Source organism: Lineus longissimus, chromosome 4, assembly GCF_910592395.1.
Source record: "Lineus longissimus chromosome 4, tnLinLong1.2, whole genome shotgun sequence".
Classification (NCBI taxonomy): Eukaryota; Metazoa; Nemertea; class Pilidiophora; order Heteronemertea; family Lineidae; genus Lineus; species Lineus longissimus.
This window is the reverse complement of record NC_088311.1, coordinates 8,648,894-8,669,763: the sequence shown is the minus strand read 5'-3', so window position 1 is coordinate 8,669,763 and position 20,870 is coordinate 8,648,894. Positions and strand designations below refer to the sequence as shown.

At 42.0% G+C, this 20,870-nt stretch overlaps 2 protein-coding genes and 1 long non-coding RNA gene across 3 annotated transcripts; 2 read left to right on the top strand and 1 right to left on the bottom strand.

Annotated features, from left to right (window-relative positions):
* The first annotated feature begins 4,731 nt into the window (after window positions 1-4,731).
* LOC135486171 (BSD domain-containing protein 1-like) lies at window positions 4,732-12,083 on the top strand. The gene is made up of 9 exons (XM_064768762.1): window positions 4,732-4,752; window positions 4,866-4,920; window positions 5,758-5,862; window positions 6,262-6,417; window positions 6,932-7,102; window positions 7,895-8,036; window positions 8,361-8,939; window positions 9,348-9,475; window positions 10,003-12,083. Exons 1-9 carry the CDS (start codon window positions 4,739-4,741, stop codon window positions 10,027-10,029), a joined length of 1,377 nt encoding a protein of 458 aa, XP_064624832.1. The 5' UTR covers window positions 4,732-4,738; the 3' UTR covers window positions 10,030-12,083.
* LOC135486172 (uncharacterized) lies at window positions 12,075-15,089 on the bottom strand. The gene is made up of 3 exons (XR_010446671.1): window positions 14,911-15,089; window positions 14,084-14,175; window positions 12,075-13,408 (listed from the first exon to the last, which is right to left on the bottom strand). It is a non-coding gene; the product is annotated as an uncharacterized LOC135486172 (long non-coding RNA).
* A 2,164-nt stretch (window positions 15,090-17,253) lies between these two features.
* On the top strand, window positions 17,254-20,146 carry LOC135485850 (uncharacterized). The gene is made up of 3 exons (XM_064768161.1): window positions 17,254-17,819; window positions 18,049-18,317; window positions 19,077-20,146. Exons 2-3 carry the CDS (start codon window positions 18,053-18,055, stop codon window positions 19,676-19,678), a joined length of 867 nt encoding a protein of 288 aa, XP_064624231.1. The 5' UTR covers window positions 17,254-17,819; window positions 18,049-18,052; the 3' UTR covers window positions 19,679-20,146.
* The last annotated feature ends 724 nt before the right edge of the window (window positions 20,147-20,870 follow it).

Below are 20,870 nucleotides of genomic sequence, written 5' to 3'. Positions count from 1 at the left end.
TAGCCCGATCAAGCTCATGCGTCAGCCACCCCGGTCAGCCTCACTCCATCCTTGATCAACGCGTAACACTTTCATCGACCTGCGCTCTGTATAGGCCTAATGATAGTTCTTTGCATGCTCGGAGTAATTAATAAAAAGAAATACAATGTACTTCAATGCTCGAAATGATGAAGATTAAGAGTTCACAATTCAGTTTCTCTATATAACAGAGTCTTTCAATGTGAAAGACTGTTCCCATATTTTCATACAAAGACTCTGATTATAATCACATCCTGGCAGCAGTGGTTTTCAATACACTCCACCTATCGATATTTTTTTATACTATATAGGGGTATCAAAAACCTCAGTCACAGTCTCATGCAGGATGATAAATCGGTGTAAAATCGGTAAGAATAACCGAGATACTGTGTTATTTGTACCGTAACCCGTTATGAAATGAAAATTGGTTAAGTATGACGTAGCTCGATACGATATACATATCTATAGCTAAATCGACAAACCATCCATCCATCGAGGATCCTTTCCCTACAGTTCTCCAGATTTCGAGCCATAAGAAGGTATCGCTGACATCGGCCAATAATGCCGTAATATGAGGCCAGCTGCGACAAGGAGGATCTATACGCTTTATTATTAATGAAATATCAGACTGCTGGTCACGGACGGGATGAGACGATATCATGGAGAGGAGATTGATTGTGTATAGATAGAAACACCAGGTTAAGATAAAATGCTAAAAGACAATCCCGCTCCGCTATCACAATCTTCAAGATATTGATTTGAACACAGATGTATAGCACTGATATACGAGCACATCCATGAATATTACACTCCGGACGCAGTGGACCGGCCGGCCTTGTCCTATCCTGACGATCAGGATGACGAAATTGACTGCTTTAGGAGTCTAGTGATTATAAGCATCCTTGAAACGGTCATCTATCCCAAACACTTTTTGAAAAACGGACCCAGCGACAATGTAAACAAACCCGTAACAACTCGGCGAGTTCAGTATTCGCTGCAGCTTCAGACAGTCAGTGGCATGAATTATTTTGCATGCCATTATGGCCATTCCAAAGAGGAACCGACATTGATTTGTCGAATAAATAACGATTCGGGATTCGGAATTAGGAATTCGTGAAATTTGCCAAACATTAGTGACTTCTTGCTATCTTGACATAGAACATTCCAGATCACCATGACAACTTGACAATTTACTTCGCTTGTTAGCAATGATTGCAGGAAAGCAGGGTAAAGTGACGTCAGCAGTTTCTACTGCTCGTCGAACAGAAGCATCTCCGGAACGGGGAAGGTCGATCGTCGGGCTCCTCGTTGTAGAAGTAGAAAATGGCCCCCTGGAAAGGTGTCCGGCCCTATTGTATAATAGACAGACGAATTATGGTACATTGTTCTGTAACGGCCATGCATGACCATCAATTAGAATCCGTTGTTCACCAGACATTCTGTCCTTTTTCATTTCAAACTGACACCGGCTCGAGACGCAACTGATTTTGCAACGTTTATACTCGATCCCCAAGCGTTTCTTGATGCGTCTCAATGATATACTTTTATCGTATACCCTGTATGCACCCGTAGATGTTTAACAGCAAATGGGGACACTGGAGATGAGGGATTGTTATCGTCGTTTCGGATGCAATACTGCGAGAATTCCATCCTGAGGAAATCAGAGGTTCATGTTCGCTTATCCGGCCCTGCACACAAAATTAACCCCTGAGTTTCTCAGGATGCGAGAATCCACGACTTCGGGAATAAAGAAGATTCTGCCTTGTTTTTTATTGATAATGACTGCAGTTATCCAATGAATGACAGAGTTGAAACGTTCTGACAGACAGAAATTAATCGGATTATGTCGCTCGGAAATTATGCTGCAGCAAGAATTGAAAAAAGGGATAATCTTTTTTAATGAGGTGTCTTGTTGTGCTTGAGGTTTCATGTTCTTGTTCCAAATACATGTACTGCTGAGCTCAGGATTCTTATAACGGAAAGACAGCAGGTGTTTTAGGATTAACCGGTGTGAGCTTACTATAGTATTAGTCAATAATTACCAGAGGAAACTACTTTATAAAGCGTCATCCTCTGAAACTCCTTCAAGAAAAAAAGGAACCATCTCCCAAACACAATCTATATATGAAAGAAAAATCATCACTCCGTCGCGTTACCTGATGGGTTTTGCGAGTTCCATCAATCGAAATTGACTGCATGCCTCCATACGGAGTAATAAAAACAGAACTGATAAATTACATACATCCATCGACGTATTCTTATTTTAGGAGCCGTTTTGGAACCAATCTTCCGCAATCCCTGCTCCGATTGTTTTTGGATTCAGTGTTTTTTCTAAAAATGCCATCTACATGTAAATGGCTAGACGGACAGTTGAAATCAGGCAAATGACTTTAAGCGTGAAGGATGCTTGTCCGGTAATGAGTGAGGATGGGTGCCTGTGGTGAATATAATCAGCTGCCGGGCCGGCCGTCTGCTGGTAGAGGTGGTCAAGTGGTAATGGAGGGGATGGTGGGTTATCGACAAACGAAGAGTGTCATTGAAAAACACTGTTGCTGAAATCCCTGTCTTAAAGGAGTGGCGGTTTTTGCGACTGGTTATCATTCGTTGAAAGATCTATCATCAAGTTTATGTAGGCCTATACATGCCGAAAGTAGAATGTCAAGGGCCATATTTAACATTCATGGGAAAATTGGCAATGACCAATAGAAAATCAGTCCTAAAGTCTTCTCCATGGCTACGCAAACCGCCAGCAGAGATCGGCATGCCGTGATGGAAACATCTACAGATCCTGTAAAATTGTCATGCTGATATAGCCATCAGATTACCAAGTGATCTCAGCACCCGGGGATGGTCAGATCAAATTACTCAGTTGCCCTCAATCATCACACCTACGGCCGATCAATAAGCCTACAGATCGATGGCAATAGTTATTACAAACAACACCTCTAAGCTATGCTTCATGTAGTAATGCTGCAGCTGGTATCTATCCGCATCTTATGGACCACTGGCAATTTTCTACAACAGGAGCCGGTCACACTGGTCATCGTCGCCAAGTATATTTGTACACCAATGTTATTTGTCCCGAATTGTAAACCAGATATACACCTTATGCTGACTTCTTTTAGTGGCTGACTGAAATTGACGGATGCAGATGGATTTTTTCTTTGGACGGCGGGATATGTGTAGTTACGAGTTGGCCTATTACAAAAACCCTCAAAACGGTGTTACCACTCTCATCGATCAAACGACTTTGAAAATTAGGTCCTGTCCACGGGGGTACACCGGAAAGTACTTCAATAGCCGGGAATGTTAATGTTGGGGAGAGCCCCCGGTCGAGAAACCTGTCTTCTGATTTCATCGAACTGCAGACTGATCAGTTCACTCGTGCGTGCACGAACGCATCCAGGCGGCATTCGGGTAATGCTGCGGCGTGAAGAGAAACAAAGGTGGAATGTTTAGATTACAAGAACCGAAGAAACGAAATAATTTCGCGGTTGCGTTTCTTGTTGTTTTACCAAACAGTCGAAATAGTTCCCGCCGGGAGGAATCTTTCCAACCGAATGAAGGAAAACCCTGTACGCTATATTGCGGGGAAACGCAAACGGAGGTGATTTTTAAGTGCATATAATTATCTTGGCGGGAAGCGAGCTTTTTTCCTTTTCAGCATGCATGTACATTGTACACAAACTTTCGACCAATCAGAAGTTGATAATGGCCGATGACGTCAGAAAACTTGGAAAAGTTCGACCAGGTTAACTTTTTATTTATTTTTCATTATTGAAACCTATTTTATATTCATTTTATATCTTTGAAGTGTCATGAGGACAGAAAATCCGGGGAAACAAAGTATTATATGATGCGCTTCAATATCCGAACAACCCACAGGCTTAAAATTATGGGAGCTTTATCATGTGTTCCGCTTCCCTAAACCTGATATCAATCATATGATCATGATAAGTTGGCTATTATAATACCATTAGATCACTGGTCTGACTGTTTATATCACCATCCTTGCCATAAACTTCACAGAACGGATATGGAAGGGAGCACATGATGTACATGATATACCAATATCTGAACAATAATGACAGCAGATTATCAGAGTGCAATGGATGATATCCATTGGTCCATGAATATTTCATTTATTTCAAAAGGAAATAATAATGATCTGAAGAATTCACGATCGATCTTATTATTGTGATCAAATCATCATTGAGGCAAACTGCGCCGTCTGCTCTGTGAGCTCAAAACAAGACCAGTGTAACAGTTTTAAATGTCCTATAGGATAGTCCGTATCTTGCAACATCAATGTATTGACATTGATGACTGATCCCCTTAAATTGGGAAAGTCTGTTACTTTTTTGGCCTTACCAACTTGTCTGGTGTTGTCTGGGGTGTTGTCTGATGATCCTGGCTTCCACGAGGACATGATGAGTGTGACATGTGAGAAAAGGATCTTAGCCGGGCTAAATACAAAGTGGCCTATACATCTGTCTCGGATGCATCCTCAAATACAAGGGTAAGTTCAGTGTATGCCTCCTTACCGGGCTCCTTTCCTCGCACAAACAACACAGCTCGGTAAGTGCCGAGGGAAAGGCCTTGAAGCTAAGGATGGCTCGGGTGTGGGATTGTCTTCACAACAGCCTAAGAAGCCCGTCCCGGCAAGGACGGAATCAGTGACACGATGTTTACTTCTCCGAAAAGAGAGAAAACAATAGAAATGGCAAATTGCAGGTACGAAATTTCCAAATATTGGCAGAATAAGTCATCAGTTATCCAGACTGTTGCAATTATATTGAAATAGTCTTTATAGATTTTATTACAATAATGTTTTCTTTACATTTTAGTGGTGGTGATGATGGTGGCTGGCTGGGAGGATGGCTACAGACCGTCAAAGACAAGGTGCGCAATTTTCAGTTTTGTAATAATGTTATGCAAAAATGGCCCCTGTACGACTGTCACTTGACTGTTGACTGTTGTAGAGACTGTATAGTAGTGGGTGTACTGTAAATGTGGATCAATTAGATTAAGTATGACTAGATTATCTATCCATGCCATTGGCAAGAATGTGAAAGCTGTACGAATATGTCATGGCCTCCTCCAGTGTAAAACATTTGCCACCATTCAAAATGCTTTGTCCTGGACCTCGCTGAGGCCGAGTTGATACATGTAACGTTGCGTGATATTGAATCGCCATGTCATGAGAAGATCCACCTTTTAATGGGAATTAACGTCATGACGTAAATTGCCATATAACGCAGAAGTGCCAAGTGGCGATACAGTATCGTGCAATGTTAGACTTCAGACTGAAATTCAGTCTTAAGTTCCGCAATAGTAAATATCATGATTATTTATTGGTCACATTTTCAGTTTTGAGTCCAAGGCCTATTTCATGCCATTTGGGCCAATTCTCCACGAGTTGGTGAACAGGCTCCAGTTTGCGTGTATTCAAATGTATAGGCCCAATCGACCTTTTTTTGAACAAGTTTGTTTGGGTGCTAACCAGTCCTGTGTTTTACCTGGAACGAAGGGTCACAGTGGCATATGGCATTGTCCGAAGTCGGGTTAGGCATACTGATGTGTTCTTTAAGTGTTCTTCAAGTTTGTGTGCCACTTCTGGAGATTAAATCTAGATTTAGGCCTACTTGTATGACAGGAAAATTGAGCAATGAATTTCCGCGCAATTAAAACTTGTACAACTTTTGCCTTATATATACTGTCATCTTCCACCATTTGCAGTCTGTGTCTGCCATGGAATTTGTGAAAAGAGATTTAGCAGAGTACACTTGTACCATGCAGACAGATACCAGAACAGTCGCTCATGCGGTTAAAGAAGGAATTAAAGTAAGTTCTTCTTACAAAATATCCCCTTTCATATTTCGTCTAAGTTCTTCAAAGGATGGATTCCGGTGTTTGATTCTTAGTGCAAATGTTGGGCAGTTGGCATTGGCTTTGCTATTGACAACATGAACAAAGGTTCTGTAAGTCCAAAAAATCTATAGTTGCTTAGTTAGGCTAAGTAAATTTAAAGAGATAGAATGTTGGAAATAAATTGTAGCGTCTCATTCTTGCAATCTTTCCCTCTCGTGAAGTAGTTTGTTTCCTATCTCCAAAAGGTTTTGGAGGACAGCGTTGGGACTATGTAATGTCAGAATATTTTTGCACTTGCAATTCAGAAATATAACGCAGCACAAATATTCTACCCAGGTGCATACTTCAAAACCAATTTAACATGCATTACAGGAAGAGAATGCTAGCACCACATCAGCGAAGATGAAAAAAGGATTGGGTTATATCCTGGGTGGTATCACCCAGGTGTTGACAGTCCCCCCAGATGACAGTGATGAGGAACAAGTCATGGTTGGTAAAGACTCAGTCACTGTCTTTGATAAAGCCAAGGTATGTTCAAAGTTCATTATAAGGAAAAAATCTACATGTTTGCCTAATGCTTGAGCAGTGATCTTCACAAGGTCATTTGTCAGGGCGGTCCACATTACCTTGGCAGCTTACCACAATTCTTGGAAGAGCCAGCCTACCTTGCTCTAGAATTTTGTAAAGGGTTTCTACAGGGCCGCCCTGTCTTAAATTGCTGACCACCCTACCTTGTGCTGCACACTGGCAAAACTTCTTGAATATCCAACTTCTTGAATATCAGGTTTACCACCCTACCTTGAGAAAAGCTTGTGGAGGGCTGAATTAGGAGGCCCAGGCTCTTGGTGACCCTTGTGATGGACAAAGTACAGTAGAACCTCTATTAAGGACACCCTTGGGACAGACAAGTGCTGTCCTTTATAAGAGAGGTGTCCTCCAAACCACTCCAGCCATACCAGCCTATTTCAAAGTCAGATTTTAACAAAATCTTTGAAAATCTTCTGTATGATGAGGAACAGTGTACACTTCAATTTCATTATAGGTGCGCTTACGAGCAATCCAGGTCGACCCTGGGACCTACATCAATGCGCCAGCAGGACCTCCGGTGGAGTTTGATGAGTGGTTGGCAACAAATGATCTGCTTGAGAAAAAAGGACACATATCAGAGTTATTGGTCTCGAATGTTGATGTCAGGGCTTTGTATACACAGTTGGTAAGCAGACTTGGGCCTTGTTGTAGATTATTCACCAAACTGATCAATTCTTTAGTAAAAGATGAAAAAGTTACAGGAGAATGTCATGGGTTTGGAGTCCGATATCAGCTGCAGTAGATTTTCATCCCACTTCATACATTGACCTTGGCATATACAGTAGAACCTCTCTATTAAGGACACACATGGGACTGACAAGTGCTGTCCTTAATAGAGAGGTGTCCTGATTAGAGAGGTCAAATTGAATGGAAACAACCAATTTGGGACAAAAATCAGTGTCCTTAATGGAGAGGTTGTCCTTGATAGAGAGTTGTCCACTAAGGGAGGTTCCACTCTAATTCTGAAGCATTCAAAAGAACTTTTGTGGGCTGCTCAGGTATCAATGCAACCTGAGCATTTCCACATGGTACCCATTTATACGACCTGATGGAGGAAGGCAAGTTAGACAAAGAGCCCTGCCTGCATGTGTAGAGTCTCCCACTGACTGTTTGGTGCCAAGCAGGAGACACTTGCCCATTAGCCTAGAGACGTGAGCCACTTACCCAAGGGCTTGGTCACAATGGTGAGAGTGTAAAAGCATTTGGTCTGAGAATAAAATGATATCCATCATCTTGGTTTGCCACTCAATCCAGTTTGTTATCAAATTAGCATTGGTGAAAAGATCTCCAGTGGAAAACTAGAGTGCCTTGTTCGCCCCAACTGTCGTACTGAGTTGAATTTTCGGATGTGTTTTCTGAAAGAATCTGTAGTCTGCACTAGAAAGCATCTTCAGTGTTCCATGACCTCTATTTGCAGGTGCCTTCAGAGGTGTCCCATACCCTGTTCTGGCAAAGATACTTCTACAAGTTGCACCTTTTGGAGAAGGATGAAGAGAGGAGGCGGGAGCTGAAGAAAAGAGCCGAGGAGGCTAAAAGCGAGACTGTCGGATGGGAAGATGGTGAGATATCTTTATGACAAAAATGCCTGTCAGTCTCGTGCATTAGGAAGAACACTTGCCTGATAGTTACTGAAATGAACCGCACTAATACCTATGACCAGATGCTGAGAGAAAGGAACAGACTGCCCAATCAAGAACAGATTTCTTTAACAGTTGATTTGATGGAGGATATTTTACTCATTTATTCAAGAAGTACTAGAGCAGATCCGAATTTAATTGTTCATTGAACCAAAGCACCATTTTCCTGTTGGATGTCCAAATTTTAGTGGAACTAGTAGCTTTATTTTTAAAGAACTTTATGGCCTTCTCTGAATCTCTCTTCAGATTGGGAAGACATGGCTGCTCCAAACTCACCACCCAAGGACCCCGAATCCCTTGGAGCTCCATCAGCCAAGACGGATGAAAGGCTCCCTGCTATATCACCTGACGTATTGGAGGAGACAAATAAGAATATGGAAACGATACCATGCTCGGTTTCAGAAAGCAAGGATGATGTGAAGGGATCAATTTCTGAAACTGATGCACCTGATCTGAAAAATACGGACAGTGTCGCTGCGCCTACACCATTGAATGTACCTATCTGTGATAACGAAAATGTGGCCATTCCTGGAACTGAAGGCATCGGAGCTACTTCAGAGAGTCCGACAATGATTCTGGTTGAAGCGAGTTCAGGTGAACAAGACTCTGTAACTTTAGTAGAGGAACCATTACCAGTTTTGGATCAGGCCAAAGAATCTGTTGTGCCAAGAATGGAAGAGGCTGTGTTGTTTCACCCTGTAGATGATGTAAAGCATCTTCAACCCACGCCTGTTGAGGTGAAATCGAAATTGAGCGGAGATACCGTGATTGTTGGCCGAGATGCCAATACGCCAACGGACAGCTGTGGCAGTTCAAACAGCAAAGGTGAGTTTCTTATTGGTAGTCCCCTTGCCTTTGGTGTAAGTCGTCACGTTTGTGGTTTGATGACGACCAAAGCCAAAAAATGCAGTCGTCAAAATCAAGCAATACAGTTGAACCTCTACCATTAAGGACACCCTTTAGACTGACAAATGCTGTCCATAAGTGAGAGGTGTCCTGTTACAAGGTCGAATGCAATGGAATTGACCAATTTGGTGCCATGTGTCCTTGATAGAGTGTGTCCTTAGTGAAGAGGTATCCGCTAAGAGAGGTACCACTGTAGATGAAAAATCTTCCCTTGAGTGGAGGATCTGGACAAATGGTAACTGTCCCTGTCGGTCAGTCATGCTGCTGCTATAGATTTCTTAATTTCAAGCCTTTTTACTCTGATATCTTTACTCTGTTTGTTTTCAGAGTCGTCTAGTCTTGATGATGATTGGGAGAAGGACTTTGATATTGAGGTGACCGAGGAAGATTTGAAGATGGCACAGGAGGCGGCAAAGAAGATATCATTGGACACAGTGGAGAAGAAACTTGAAGAGGTCAGTGGTGAAACCCTAAACTACAGTGTCAATGACTTCTATGCGTTGTCACCACTGGGGAGCCAACTGCATATCAGGGCCACTGGATGACAAGAAAAAGACCCAATGAGAATGAAAAGTAAAGCAGTCTTGTTACAAAAGTTAGCTCTGTCATTGATCGAAATTTGGGGAGCCATCTTGGAATTGACAGCTCTCAGATAAAATGTAATATTTAGGTGCCAAGTATGCTCTTTCTTGGCATCTGAGAGCGACAATTAGAAGAAGCTATTTGCTACTTGAGGCGAGGCACCCTAAAAAATCTTTGCCTTCAAAGAAATGGGGGAGGAGGGTGTGCACCCCTGATGCACTCCACCCTACATTGGTTTGTTGTGGTTTTATGTTTTTGTAACTGTTTCGTACAAGTTATCGCGCATGCATTGGTGCTCCAACGTTCTATTAAACAAAGAAGAAAAAATCGAACACTAAGAAGAAGAAGAAGAAGATCAAGAAGTACATTTAACGAAATATTCTCTTCTTCATTTTAACAGGATGAAGACTGGGAGAACTGGGATTGAGGCCATGGAATGGTAACCATGGCAACACAAGAAACGATTGATTATCGCCAAGCTTTTAGGTCGTCTGGTGGTGAATTCTTCAAATAATGGTGACCTTGCCACTGGTTACCATTGTTTTGATTATTACACCATGCAGAAGAAATTTCAGAAATAGAATCGACATCTTGTTATATCAATGTTGCTAAATTTTTGTTCGCAATGCCCGATCTTAATGGGTAATGACAAACTATAGATATTGGTCAATCAGGCCAAATTGCTCAAAGTCATTTGTGTTTGAAACAGACTAATAGGAAAAATTGGCAGTTCAGGATTCAAATTGGAAGGGTCTTTATCCATGGTTATGCTAGGTTTTCCTTGATTTTCTGTTCGTCTGTTGTAGCTCTGGCATTTTTGCATTTCTGAACAGTGTAACTTCGCAGATCATTTGGAAAATATCATGCCTATTCCTCTTGGGTGAAACCGGCCTTCGTGTAATGGATGTGTTTCTTCCCCTATTTAATGTAAAGGCAATATTTTGACGGCTTCTTATTGAATGTTATTTATGCTTTGATATGGAATTGGGGGTGTTTGTTGACTTGCCGCTGAACACCGCAAGAGTGCAGCTTTTATAAATGTAAGCCAAAATGAGGCTGCAGCCACTGTTTTGGACAAAACAACAGCTCCACCTGAGCAGTGTTTGGTGAGAGAACCTATACCAAAAGTGAGATATAAATTGCTATTCTAAAACACCCAGCCTTGATTTATCAAAGGCATAATCCACAACGAATCTGTTTTCGACACGTTAATAACCTATCTAAGAGATTATGGTTGTCTCACCAAACCTCTGTGTTGAAAACGAGGCTTGAGACATTGTAACCAATGTGTTTTAGAGTACAACGTATACGAATGAACTGACCCAATCTTGTTGGAGTCCTTCAAGGACAATTTGAATAGGCGTGGTGCTTTCCTAATGAAAAAAACAGGTGTTTTGTAGTCCCAAAACCTCGGTTCTGTAACGGTAGAAAAGTTTTCTTGATTTCCGTGGTGGTGCTTATTTTATTATGTACATTGTATTGTCCATTTAGTTGTTGCATGATGTATGTTTCATATATCTATGTATCTTATGTATTCATATCCTGTAAACTGTCAAATAAAATCTTTGCTGGCGTTTTGTATTTGCCGATTTTGCCAATGATATCAATTTGCGAAAAAATTCAAAGCGTGAAAATTTAGTTTTTATAAAGTAGGAAAAACCAAAAAGATTTCGTAATCTTTTCAAAAATTATTTTAGATATTAAATTGGAGCAAAAAGTTTGCAGTTTACAGAATGGTTTTGGGTGCATGACGAACTTGATGCCAGACCATAGACATTGAAATGTCATCTTTATGTTTGTTTACTCCGTGAGAAAATGTCGGTCTTTCCTATTACGTGATGCAACTGAATGAATTTATTAAAGAAAAAAGAAAAGGAAAAGAAGTAAATTGAAAGAACGAATTTGGGACCAAGTGCAGTGACCTTCATGGGAGGAGTCCTTTTATGAGAGGTGTCTGCTAAGGGAGGTTCTGCTGTATTCAGGATATGAGAGATTTGGTAAAGCTCCCTTATACAGTTTCTGGTTCTTTCCTGAAATGATCAAAGTGACGATTGATCTCGTTTGATAGTCTGCCTAAAAGGACTAGTTGTACGAATGAATTTATCCCACCTGTGAAGCCAACTACAAAGCAGAACGTGAACTAAACACGTTCTCGCATTATGTACTTTAAGGTATTTTATTATGGTATGGGTCAATTTATTCATGCAACTTGTCCTTTAAACATCTTTAAGTTCGTCCTATGTGTATAATATGGACATTTTTATGCTGCGGTCCAGTTTATCTATTTGAGTAACAATTCTTTCAAGAGAATTGCCAGTCCTCTGCTCATGTCATGATATACCTAGGTCTGTGAAGACAGAGTTCCTTATCGTAGGTCGTGGTCTTTCTCCGTGTAAAAATTATTCAGTGTAAGTTCTAGATCCAAGTCATTGTACAGCTCACTATAGAGATAATATAAAGAAAAATAAGCCATTTTCTGTATATAATGAATAATGTTATTTGTCTCTTGGGTTTTCAAAGTTACATGTATGAATAAAATAACCTCACTAGACTAGGGGAGTGTGCTCAGGCACTATCTCTTGCATAAGCACACAACAGGTATGTCTTCCGTCCCCTCGCTTGCTGGGGCAGAAGATTTAATATGAGAGACACACTCCAGGGACTATGTACAATTGTCTCTCATGTTTGAAAATGGCACTTTCGAATATTGTCTTGGAGACAGCGACAGGTTGTGACGCGTGTGAATATGATAAGTAAAATGGACCATCTCTGCCTTTGAAGAAATCATAACAGTTCTCTCACAATCACGGAGACAGTGATCGGTTGTGACACATGTGGAAACCATATGTAAAATAATATGTCTCTGCTCATACCAGTTGTCTCAAGTTGAAAATGGCATTTTCGATTACAATCTAAGATGCAGGGACAGGTTGTGACACGTGTCGGTGACAAATACATACGAACTGGAGTGTCTCCACTTTGGGAGAAACCATACAGATCTCCTAGTTGTACATGCAGCAGAATAATACAGCTGCATTCTGCAAGATTGGACTACCAACCCTCCTTTTGATGGATCGTACGAGATATGGCTACAACGTGATGAAAAGGAAGTCTGACGCATCGCAGCCAAGCAGTCGCGTTGGATGAAGGGTCAGACCGTCCATGTGGAAGCATCCTGTGATCGGGCCTTTTTACTCCTACGTCATATATCGAGAAGCGAAGGTATATTAAAAAACAACTGGTGCCAGGATGATGTCAAAGGAGACTATTCTCAATCCATGTGTTCATGATGTCTTGTCCATCCAGGAGCAGCAACCGATATGCAGTCCATCTCCATTCCCATCCCCATCTAGTAAATGGATGAGCTAAAATGCATTGTTAGTTATTTCGCTGCACAATCTGCCTAGATTGTGACATGGCTTATTTCAAGAGTTCCCGATGTATTCCTTGTGTAACTTCATCAACACATCCCCGTGGCATTGCAGTGGATGACACCAACATCCCAACACTTTACCCGTCAGCTCATGTAACTGTCCCAAAAGATTCTCACGGGCGTGCGCCTCATATTTCCGACAACACTCTTCCCTGGAGTATTCATTCAGACTATACGGGTTGCCCCACTTGTCCGGGTCACTCCCAGGTTTGGCCGTGTAATTTGGAGCATACTTGCTAAGGGTGCGTCCAACGTAGACATTGTTGTCCTCCTCTAACCAATGTTCTAGATTCCTGTAGCCCATATTTTGGAGGTTTCCTTCACTAACGTTCACCACTCGCATTGAATGGCTCCATTTCGTCGGTCTGCGCCCCTGAAGTTAAAATAAGGACATAATGAAGTCTTGTGAATTATATTTCTGCAACCCCCGGGATTTTTGTATCCATGTCTATGACAATGCCCCCCCCCCTCCCAAAGAGTTAACTTAACTCCAGAACGTAACTCCCACTACCTAGACTCCCCAAGCAACCCATTTTCGTCAGGCCGATCCACTGCGTCCGGAGTGTACTCCCTGGTGTACCATTGGTCTGCAGCCATGGCAACGTGAATGAAATAATGGTGTCATTCCCAGAGCAGCTGTTTTTGGGGGATAGCTAACTATCAGTCGGCGGGGGAGGGGCAGAAATCATTACTTGGTAGCAATGCGTGGTCCCAATCAACTTCATGCACAAGCGCGTCACAAGCTTACGGTGCTATACAGTAAAACGTGCACGAGTGGTATCGACATACCATACATATTATAATGAAATGATATGACAAAGCCAGTGTAACAGTAACAAATGCCCCCTGGAAAAAGTGTCCGGCCCTATTGTATTCTATAGAGACCCTGACCGTCAAAAGCTCAGAGATTGAAGCGCATAATAGAATCTTTTGTTTCCCGGGCATTCTATCCTATGACATTTTAAACTTCTACACCGGGACTCTTGCTACGGCAGGTATCACTGTACACACCCGTCTTGTCACCATAGGCCACACATCGTTGTCTTACCTGTGGTACCTTCTCAATTCGCTTGGAGGTGCATGGCAAACCCCATAAGGGATCATCAGATATTCTGATACAGTCGGCGTTATGCTGCATTTCTTTAAAGAAAGGTTAAAAAAAGTTTTAAACAAGGGCATTTTGATAGTCTATAATGATATATACATGGTTTGATGGTACCAAGACTCAAAGATTTGCCTCTCCTCTCCCCTATAGTCTCATTATCATTGGCTGAAGTGAGTACAAGTATAGTCAGCAATAAATGAGATTTCGGCGGCCGCTGGAGATGGTTCCAGGCCTGGATTGATGCCGTCTGAAACTGTTAAAGGACCACCCGGCTTATTTTATAAGCGGTCAGATACCTCGTGCAAGAAAGCCGTCGCTTAAAATGGCACCGAGGAGTGTCGCTTCTTTCACTTTCACTTTGTTGATCATCATGATTCATAACTAGATGCATGTCTGTTATTGATTTTTTTAGTATACATTTATACTGGGCTGTAGTATAGATCGATGATGAATAAATGCATACTGTTATATGCACGGCCTAACATAGTGTACAATTTATTCCAGACGAGTATAATGAACCTACAAAATGTAGGTCTATGTCTATTTTACAAACTAGCCCTCTCTGTATTCGACAGGCGCCGCCTACCTCATACCTCAGTTTCAAGGCGGAGACCTATTGAAATAGACCCAAGATCCTAGTGCCCCACCTAATGCATATTAAGGTAACAATTGACCTGGGGTTTCGGCAAAACTATGATTGTCAATTACATCATATCTATCTCATGTCTACATAATCAAATATGGTATAAAACCGTGCATGGTGACCTTACCTTTGGTAAATCCTTCGAAGACTAACGCCGAGTCACGAATAGAAACCACCAAGCTTTCCTGAATTTTCCACACTGGAATAGCCACCGACTAACATCGCATATCGCCGAGATCTTAATAATTTAATTCACCACCATTGTGCCATCCGTTTTGCAAGCGTTCGTATTGATCGACAATCGAGGACAACCACTTGTATCGGGTGGGCCAGAAAAACGTTCTGACGGCTTTCACAGAACGTCTCGGTTCACCGCGTTCAGTTTTGGAGCGTCACGTCGCAGCAAAAGCAGCCTGCCTGCTCGGACAGGTGACGGCTCGATCGGGCCAAGCTGGGTCGCCCAAAAGCTGGGCGCCAGACAAAGCGTAGTAAAGCGTTAGGGGGTCGCATAGGCCCGGTAGTAAGCCATTTAGGAGGCCTTAATCAATAGGTTCCCTGCTCATTATCTTTCATCGCCATAAAATGCATTTAACGCTTAATTGATTGAGAACAACCTGCAAAGGGCCTACACAATCACTTTGTCTTTCCAACGTTTCCATTTTTTTCAAGTCAACGGTCAAATAATGTCCAGCGTCTAAATTATCATCTTGCCTACCTAAACTTTAAAAAAAGGTTTTGAGCTTTTGGAAATCTGTTTAGGGTTTTCAGCAAACACCAATATGTACCCCGTAGAGGTTTTTCAGGGATGAGACAAGACCACAATTGATTTTTTAAGCCTTTTAGCAGTTAAATTGTCAATGTTTGACCGCGACACATCAAATAATGCGTGGAGTTGTGAAACTGAAATTCGGATATGATATACGGGTTAGTCTTGCGAGTAACTGGTGCGATTTAAATTGGTGATTGACCACGGAAATTTTTTTTTAAATTGACAAGTTTGACACAAGTGGACATTTTTACCCATTTCGGCCATTTTCACTCCAAATTTGAACCACCCCCCTATGGCCAGGTTGTCAAAATTCAAAATTATTTTTTTTACCAAACAATTTATTTATATCTGTAGACTTGCCACAGCAAATATTTTTTCAATACCTCTCCAAATATGTACTTGAGAGTAAAAAACATGCACTCGTCTAATTGATAGGCCTCGACCATCCAACCTATGAATATTCATTAGTGGTCTTGTCTCGGATATGAAAAACCCTTCGGGAACCTTGAGTTTTTTTAAAAATTTCTCTGAAACCCTCTCATGTAGGGTGTACATACGTGTGCATGTAGGATGAAAAACTCTTTAAGTGCTTTAAAGGCCCCAAACCCTTATTTTTAAGAATGTATCCCTTATACATGTAAGGTACGGTATGGTTTGTTCCCCCCCCCGTACCCCTTCTCTTGCTCATACATGTATCTCGCTTATTTGCAGTTCAATCGACTTTTGAAATAAAAGAGGAATAAACTTTTCATATATTGGGTGGTTTATAGTGCGCTTACAGCTTGTCCAGTATCCATGTAGTTCGATGAAGGAGTCGCTCGAAACTTCTGAGATTTTCTGTTCAAAGTTTGACTGATCGCCTGAGGCTGTGGAGCGGCAATTCCAACAGGATCACAGGGTCGGATCCCCGGGGTTTGCGCACAGTTTGCTCCCATCGTGTCCACAACAACTTTTGACTTGTTAAAACTCATCGATTTATCAATTAAATTATAATTAATAACACCACATTAACATCTTCAACGATGTTGATTAGGTGTAAGTTATCATACTTTATTGACTGGTGTTACCAAGGTAGTGATTCAGAAAGTTTGTCTAAGAATACTGAGCCAAGATTTTTAAGTCATCCCGCAGAAAAGTGATTTTTATTTTCTGTTTATTGCTCTGAGATCCCTCGAAATCACGTTTTACTCCTTTTGGATTCGTCGGACCAGGCGCCAGAATCCCAGATCCGCCCTGATTTGTCATCGGTAAACTATCAAGGAAAACCTTAGCTGAATGAGCAAGTGACCTCAGGACTGACTCAATGCGCACTTTTGGTTGAGCCACGGGCCTTTAATATATTTAGGTTAATGTCATGAGAGCGCCTTATAGACCAGTGCTTGGCTTAGTCATGGTACCATGATAACGGTGAAGTGAACAAAATAAGACTGACTCTTTATCGATCAACATAAGTTTATTGATGACCTACATGTATTGTTCATTTATCATTCAGTAGAAATTTCGACAGAGTGCTGCACACGTCCATGTACGTTGCCAAAGCATGAATAAACAGTTTTTGACTAAGGAAATAATACAGTATAACCTCTCTACTAAGGACACCCTTGAAACTGACAAATGCTGTCCTTGATAAGGAGGTGTCCTGATTACAGATGTCACGCTGTATAGAAATAACCCATTTGGGAGCAGAACCACTGTCCCCAGTAGGGAGGGTGTCCTTGCTGCTAACAGGGGTGTCCGCAAAGGAAGGTTCCACTGTAACAGCACCTTTATCGGACTGTGACATCTTTTCATATCTTTATTTGACGTCACATACATGAACACATGTGATTCCTGCTTAAAAATATCGCCATTCGATTTATGTGCATACGTCGGAGGCCTCTTTGATATTAGCAAACGGTTTAAGAATCCGTATTGAGTCTTTTGCTGGAGAATTTTCTGTCCGTCGAAATGTGGCCTGAGAAAACTAGGAATAACGCACTGGAGCCATGAGGGTGCTGGAGTTCGTACCTGTATCCCGGAAAGGCCTCGAATTATAGATTCTTCAATTCAAGGCTGGGAGGAACTGGCGAAGACACTGTGATTTTGACTGCATTTGTATCTAATCCGTAGAAAGATCAGTTGACATTGGAATAAGTAAACAGCGAAAAGTCAAATATTTACATGAGGGGGACAATACGCCCCATCTTCTTTAACTGAAAGGAAGCCAATATCAAATCCAATATCAAGCCAACTTCAGCGAGCAGAGTCTTGGGTATATAACCACGCTGGTAAGGATAAGTCTAGAAATATTGTTGATAACAAGGACGCAGTACAATGTATATAATTGACGAAACTTATGCCAATTATGACCCACCATCAGTAATATTATGCTTTGAAACAGAAGGCCAATCGATGAGTAAAATTGACTCCGTGACGTTCATATCGAACGTTTCTTGGGTGTGATTGGTAAACACACGCCTGTAGTCATGTCACATCTATCTAGCCTTTGAATTTCAGAACCATGGCAAATTTTTATTACTCGGATGGCATGCCTGCAGGCAATGCTTGGCAGCAACAGTCTGTGTACTACCAGCAACCCCGCCCCAGGCAACAACCACAGACAGCGGTCATAAGGCAACCAGAGTATTCACAAGGTTACTCAGCGGATGAAGACTTCGCGGCCGCGGCATCAAAAGGTCTTGGCGTCCTTCAAGTGGTGTGCGGAATCCTTGGCATCATCTTAGGCATCCTGATGATAAACTCGTGTGCATACAGGGCAAATGATGGTGAGTACGAGGTTCTCCTTAAGGGTGGACCATAGCATGGACCTCCATGACCATAGGCACTACCATTTCGGCGAGACTGACTTGAAATCCTCAAGCAATTAGAACTCCTTCAAACTGAAGCGAATGCCCATTCACAACATGGAAGGCTGTTCTTTGAAGAACATATAACCGACTTCCACCCTCGAAATTGGCAATACTTTAGTTTTGAAAGAGTTCTAAGTGCTTTCGGATTTCAAGTTCTAGCAAAAATAGTGGTGCCCTTGGTCACCTCTTAAAGGCCACACTACCATTTGGAGAGCGGCGCGGGCAACGTTGTGGTGATGAGGTGATATGTTTTGCAGATTATCATTGCATAGCCACATTTTGTCTGTTAATCTTGGTCGTCGCCGCCATGTCATAGACCTGGAGTGACGATGAGGTTTGTAGCAATCGTGGTAATGATTCAGTCAACGGATTGGGCCACATGCGGGAAAAACTGTGATTGAAGGTTCTTACTGGGTCCCAGGCGCGAAAGTTAACGAGGGAATTATAAAGGATGCACTACGCTCATATTTCTACTTAACATATACCATATGTATTTTGATTATTTCAAAGGGACTGTGACCAAACAAAACAGTTTTAAATAGGTGACTAGCTCACACAAGGAAGCTAACCAGATGGGCATATTGTTGATCACCGTATAATCTGTTTATACTTGTTTGTATTCTTCAGCCTTCCGCATGTACGATATATCAACCTAGTGACACTTTTTTCTTTCAGCCATCGGGATCTGGTGCGGTGTCTTCATTATGATATCGGGTGCCATCTCTATCGCAGCCGCTCATCAGAGATCCCGGGAACTGATCATTGTTTCACTCATCTTTTCTATTTTGCTAAGTATCTTGTTCTCCTTCGCCATGTTCCTGGCAGCCGCGGTCGCCTTGGGAAAGGATGACGGAGTAAAAACTTATGTCTACGCTTGGTTCGCCTGTTCTGTTCCGAATTCTACCAGCATCGTCTGGGATACCATCCTGATGATCGTTGGTCTTCTGTCCTGGGTCTGTGCATTTGCCCAGTGCATCATCTGCTGTAAATCGAAGGCGGTATGTGGTGGGCATTCTAATAATGTTGGCGCAGTTGTGACTTACGTTAACCAGCCACAAGTATATGGCAACTGTGGCTATAATATGGGTCCACCGCCGTTCCATCATCATCCACAGCCACCAGAATATTCCCAGCACTTTTCGGCAGCACCGCCCCCCGCCTATAGGCCTCCAACGGCTTGGTCCGAACCTCCGCATGGAGAGAGGACAGCACCTCCAGCTCCAACGCCGCAAGCACCGGCGACAGCACCTACAAACGAACCGCCTCCACCTTACTAAAGGATGTTGGTGGTGGCTTAACCATCTCGGAGAATCGTTTTAAAATCGGTTTAATGAATTGTCAATGTATAAGGTAAATGTGTACAATTATAGCCCCTACACTGTAAGAAACAACTACGCAATTGCACATAGGGGCTATACAATGTACATGTAATTGTATCAGGACTATAATTGTACCACATTACCATATACATGTTTTGTGTCCCGGTATATGTAGCCTTAAAGGGAAACCTTTACCTAGCCGGGAGGATCATGCGCCGCCGCCATCACACTGATCTCTGTGAAAGATTTTCGCCAGTGTTCTCTGAACTAAAGAAGCGGACCTTTTAGAGGGGTCTCCGTGCCGTAAAGCTTGCCTAATTATAATTTTTCTTATTTGATGAAACATGCTCTAGTGTTACATGTAAATAGTATTGCCCCTGTGATAATGTGTGGCTAATAAACGTCACTTCATGAATCTCATTTAAACTTTGGCCAACGTTTTTCTTTCTTTCTTTTTGATTTGTCATATCGGCCTCTGAATACTCTTCTCGATTTTAAATCAGCGCCACGCTCGGCGGAATTACTCAGCTTAGTTTTTCGCAATTACCACGTTGAGAAGAAGAACAAGTGTTGTAGAAGAAGAAGAGCGACAACAATAAACAACAACAAATGGTATGATTTGTGTTGATCAATTTCTCCACAACATTTAGAGCAGCAGGATTACATCATAATTCATATAAGTGGCGTGATCGCATATATAGTCACATTCCAGACTTAGAGTAGCCACTCAAAGATCCAGATTACGATTACTCCTATTTGCGCTCTTAATAAGACAGTGGGTCCGCAGTGAGCGCTGTCCCAGCTGCAATTTCTCGAATAAACATTTTGCATGACCGTGTACCTCGGGGAGACACAGAAGCACCATTGTGCACTTTAAATTCTGAGCATCCTTTGTACATGATTTTCTGTACGTAAATATACAGTACAATCTCTCTATTGCGGACACCCACGGGACTGGGCGTTGGTGTCAGTAATGTAGAGGTGTCCTTAATAGGGAGGCTATGCCATTATTGTCCAAAAAGTGGGTTCATGTGTATGAACACGGTGTCGTGAAGCCTACGTATTACAAAAGTCACCATGGCCGTGTCCGCAATTCGTAGAGAGGTGTCCGCCCTTCAGAGGTTTCGGTTAAAGCAAATGACTTAGAAAA

Coding starts and splice junctions, on each gene's coding strand:
- LOC135485850 (XM_064768161.1), top strand. CDS start 18,053: ATGGCAAATTTTTATTACTCGGATGGCATGCCTGCAGGCAATGCTTGG. Junction 18,318..19,076: donor TGCATACAGGGCAAATGATG/GTGAGTACGAGG, acceptor TTTTTCTTTCAG/CCATCGGGATCTGGTGCGGT.
- LOC135486171 (XM_064768762.1), top strand. Junction 6,418..6,931: donor CTGTCTTTGATAAAGCCAAG/GTATGTTCAAAG, acceptor ATTTCATTATAG/GTGCGCTTACGAGCAATCCA. Junction 8,037..8,360: donor GACTGTCGGATGGGAAGATG/GTGAGATATCTT, acceptor ATCTCTCTTCAG/ATTGGGAAGACATGGCTGCT.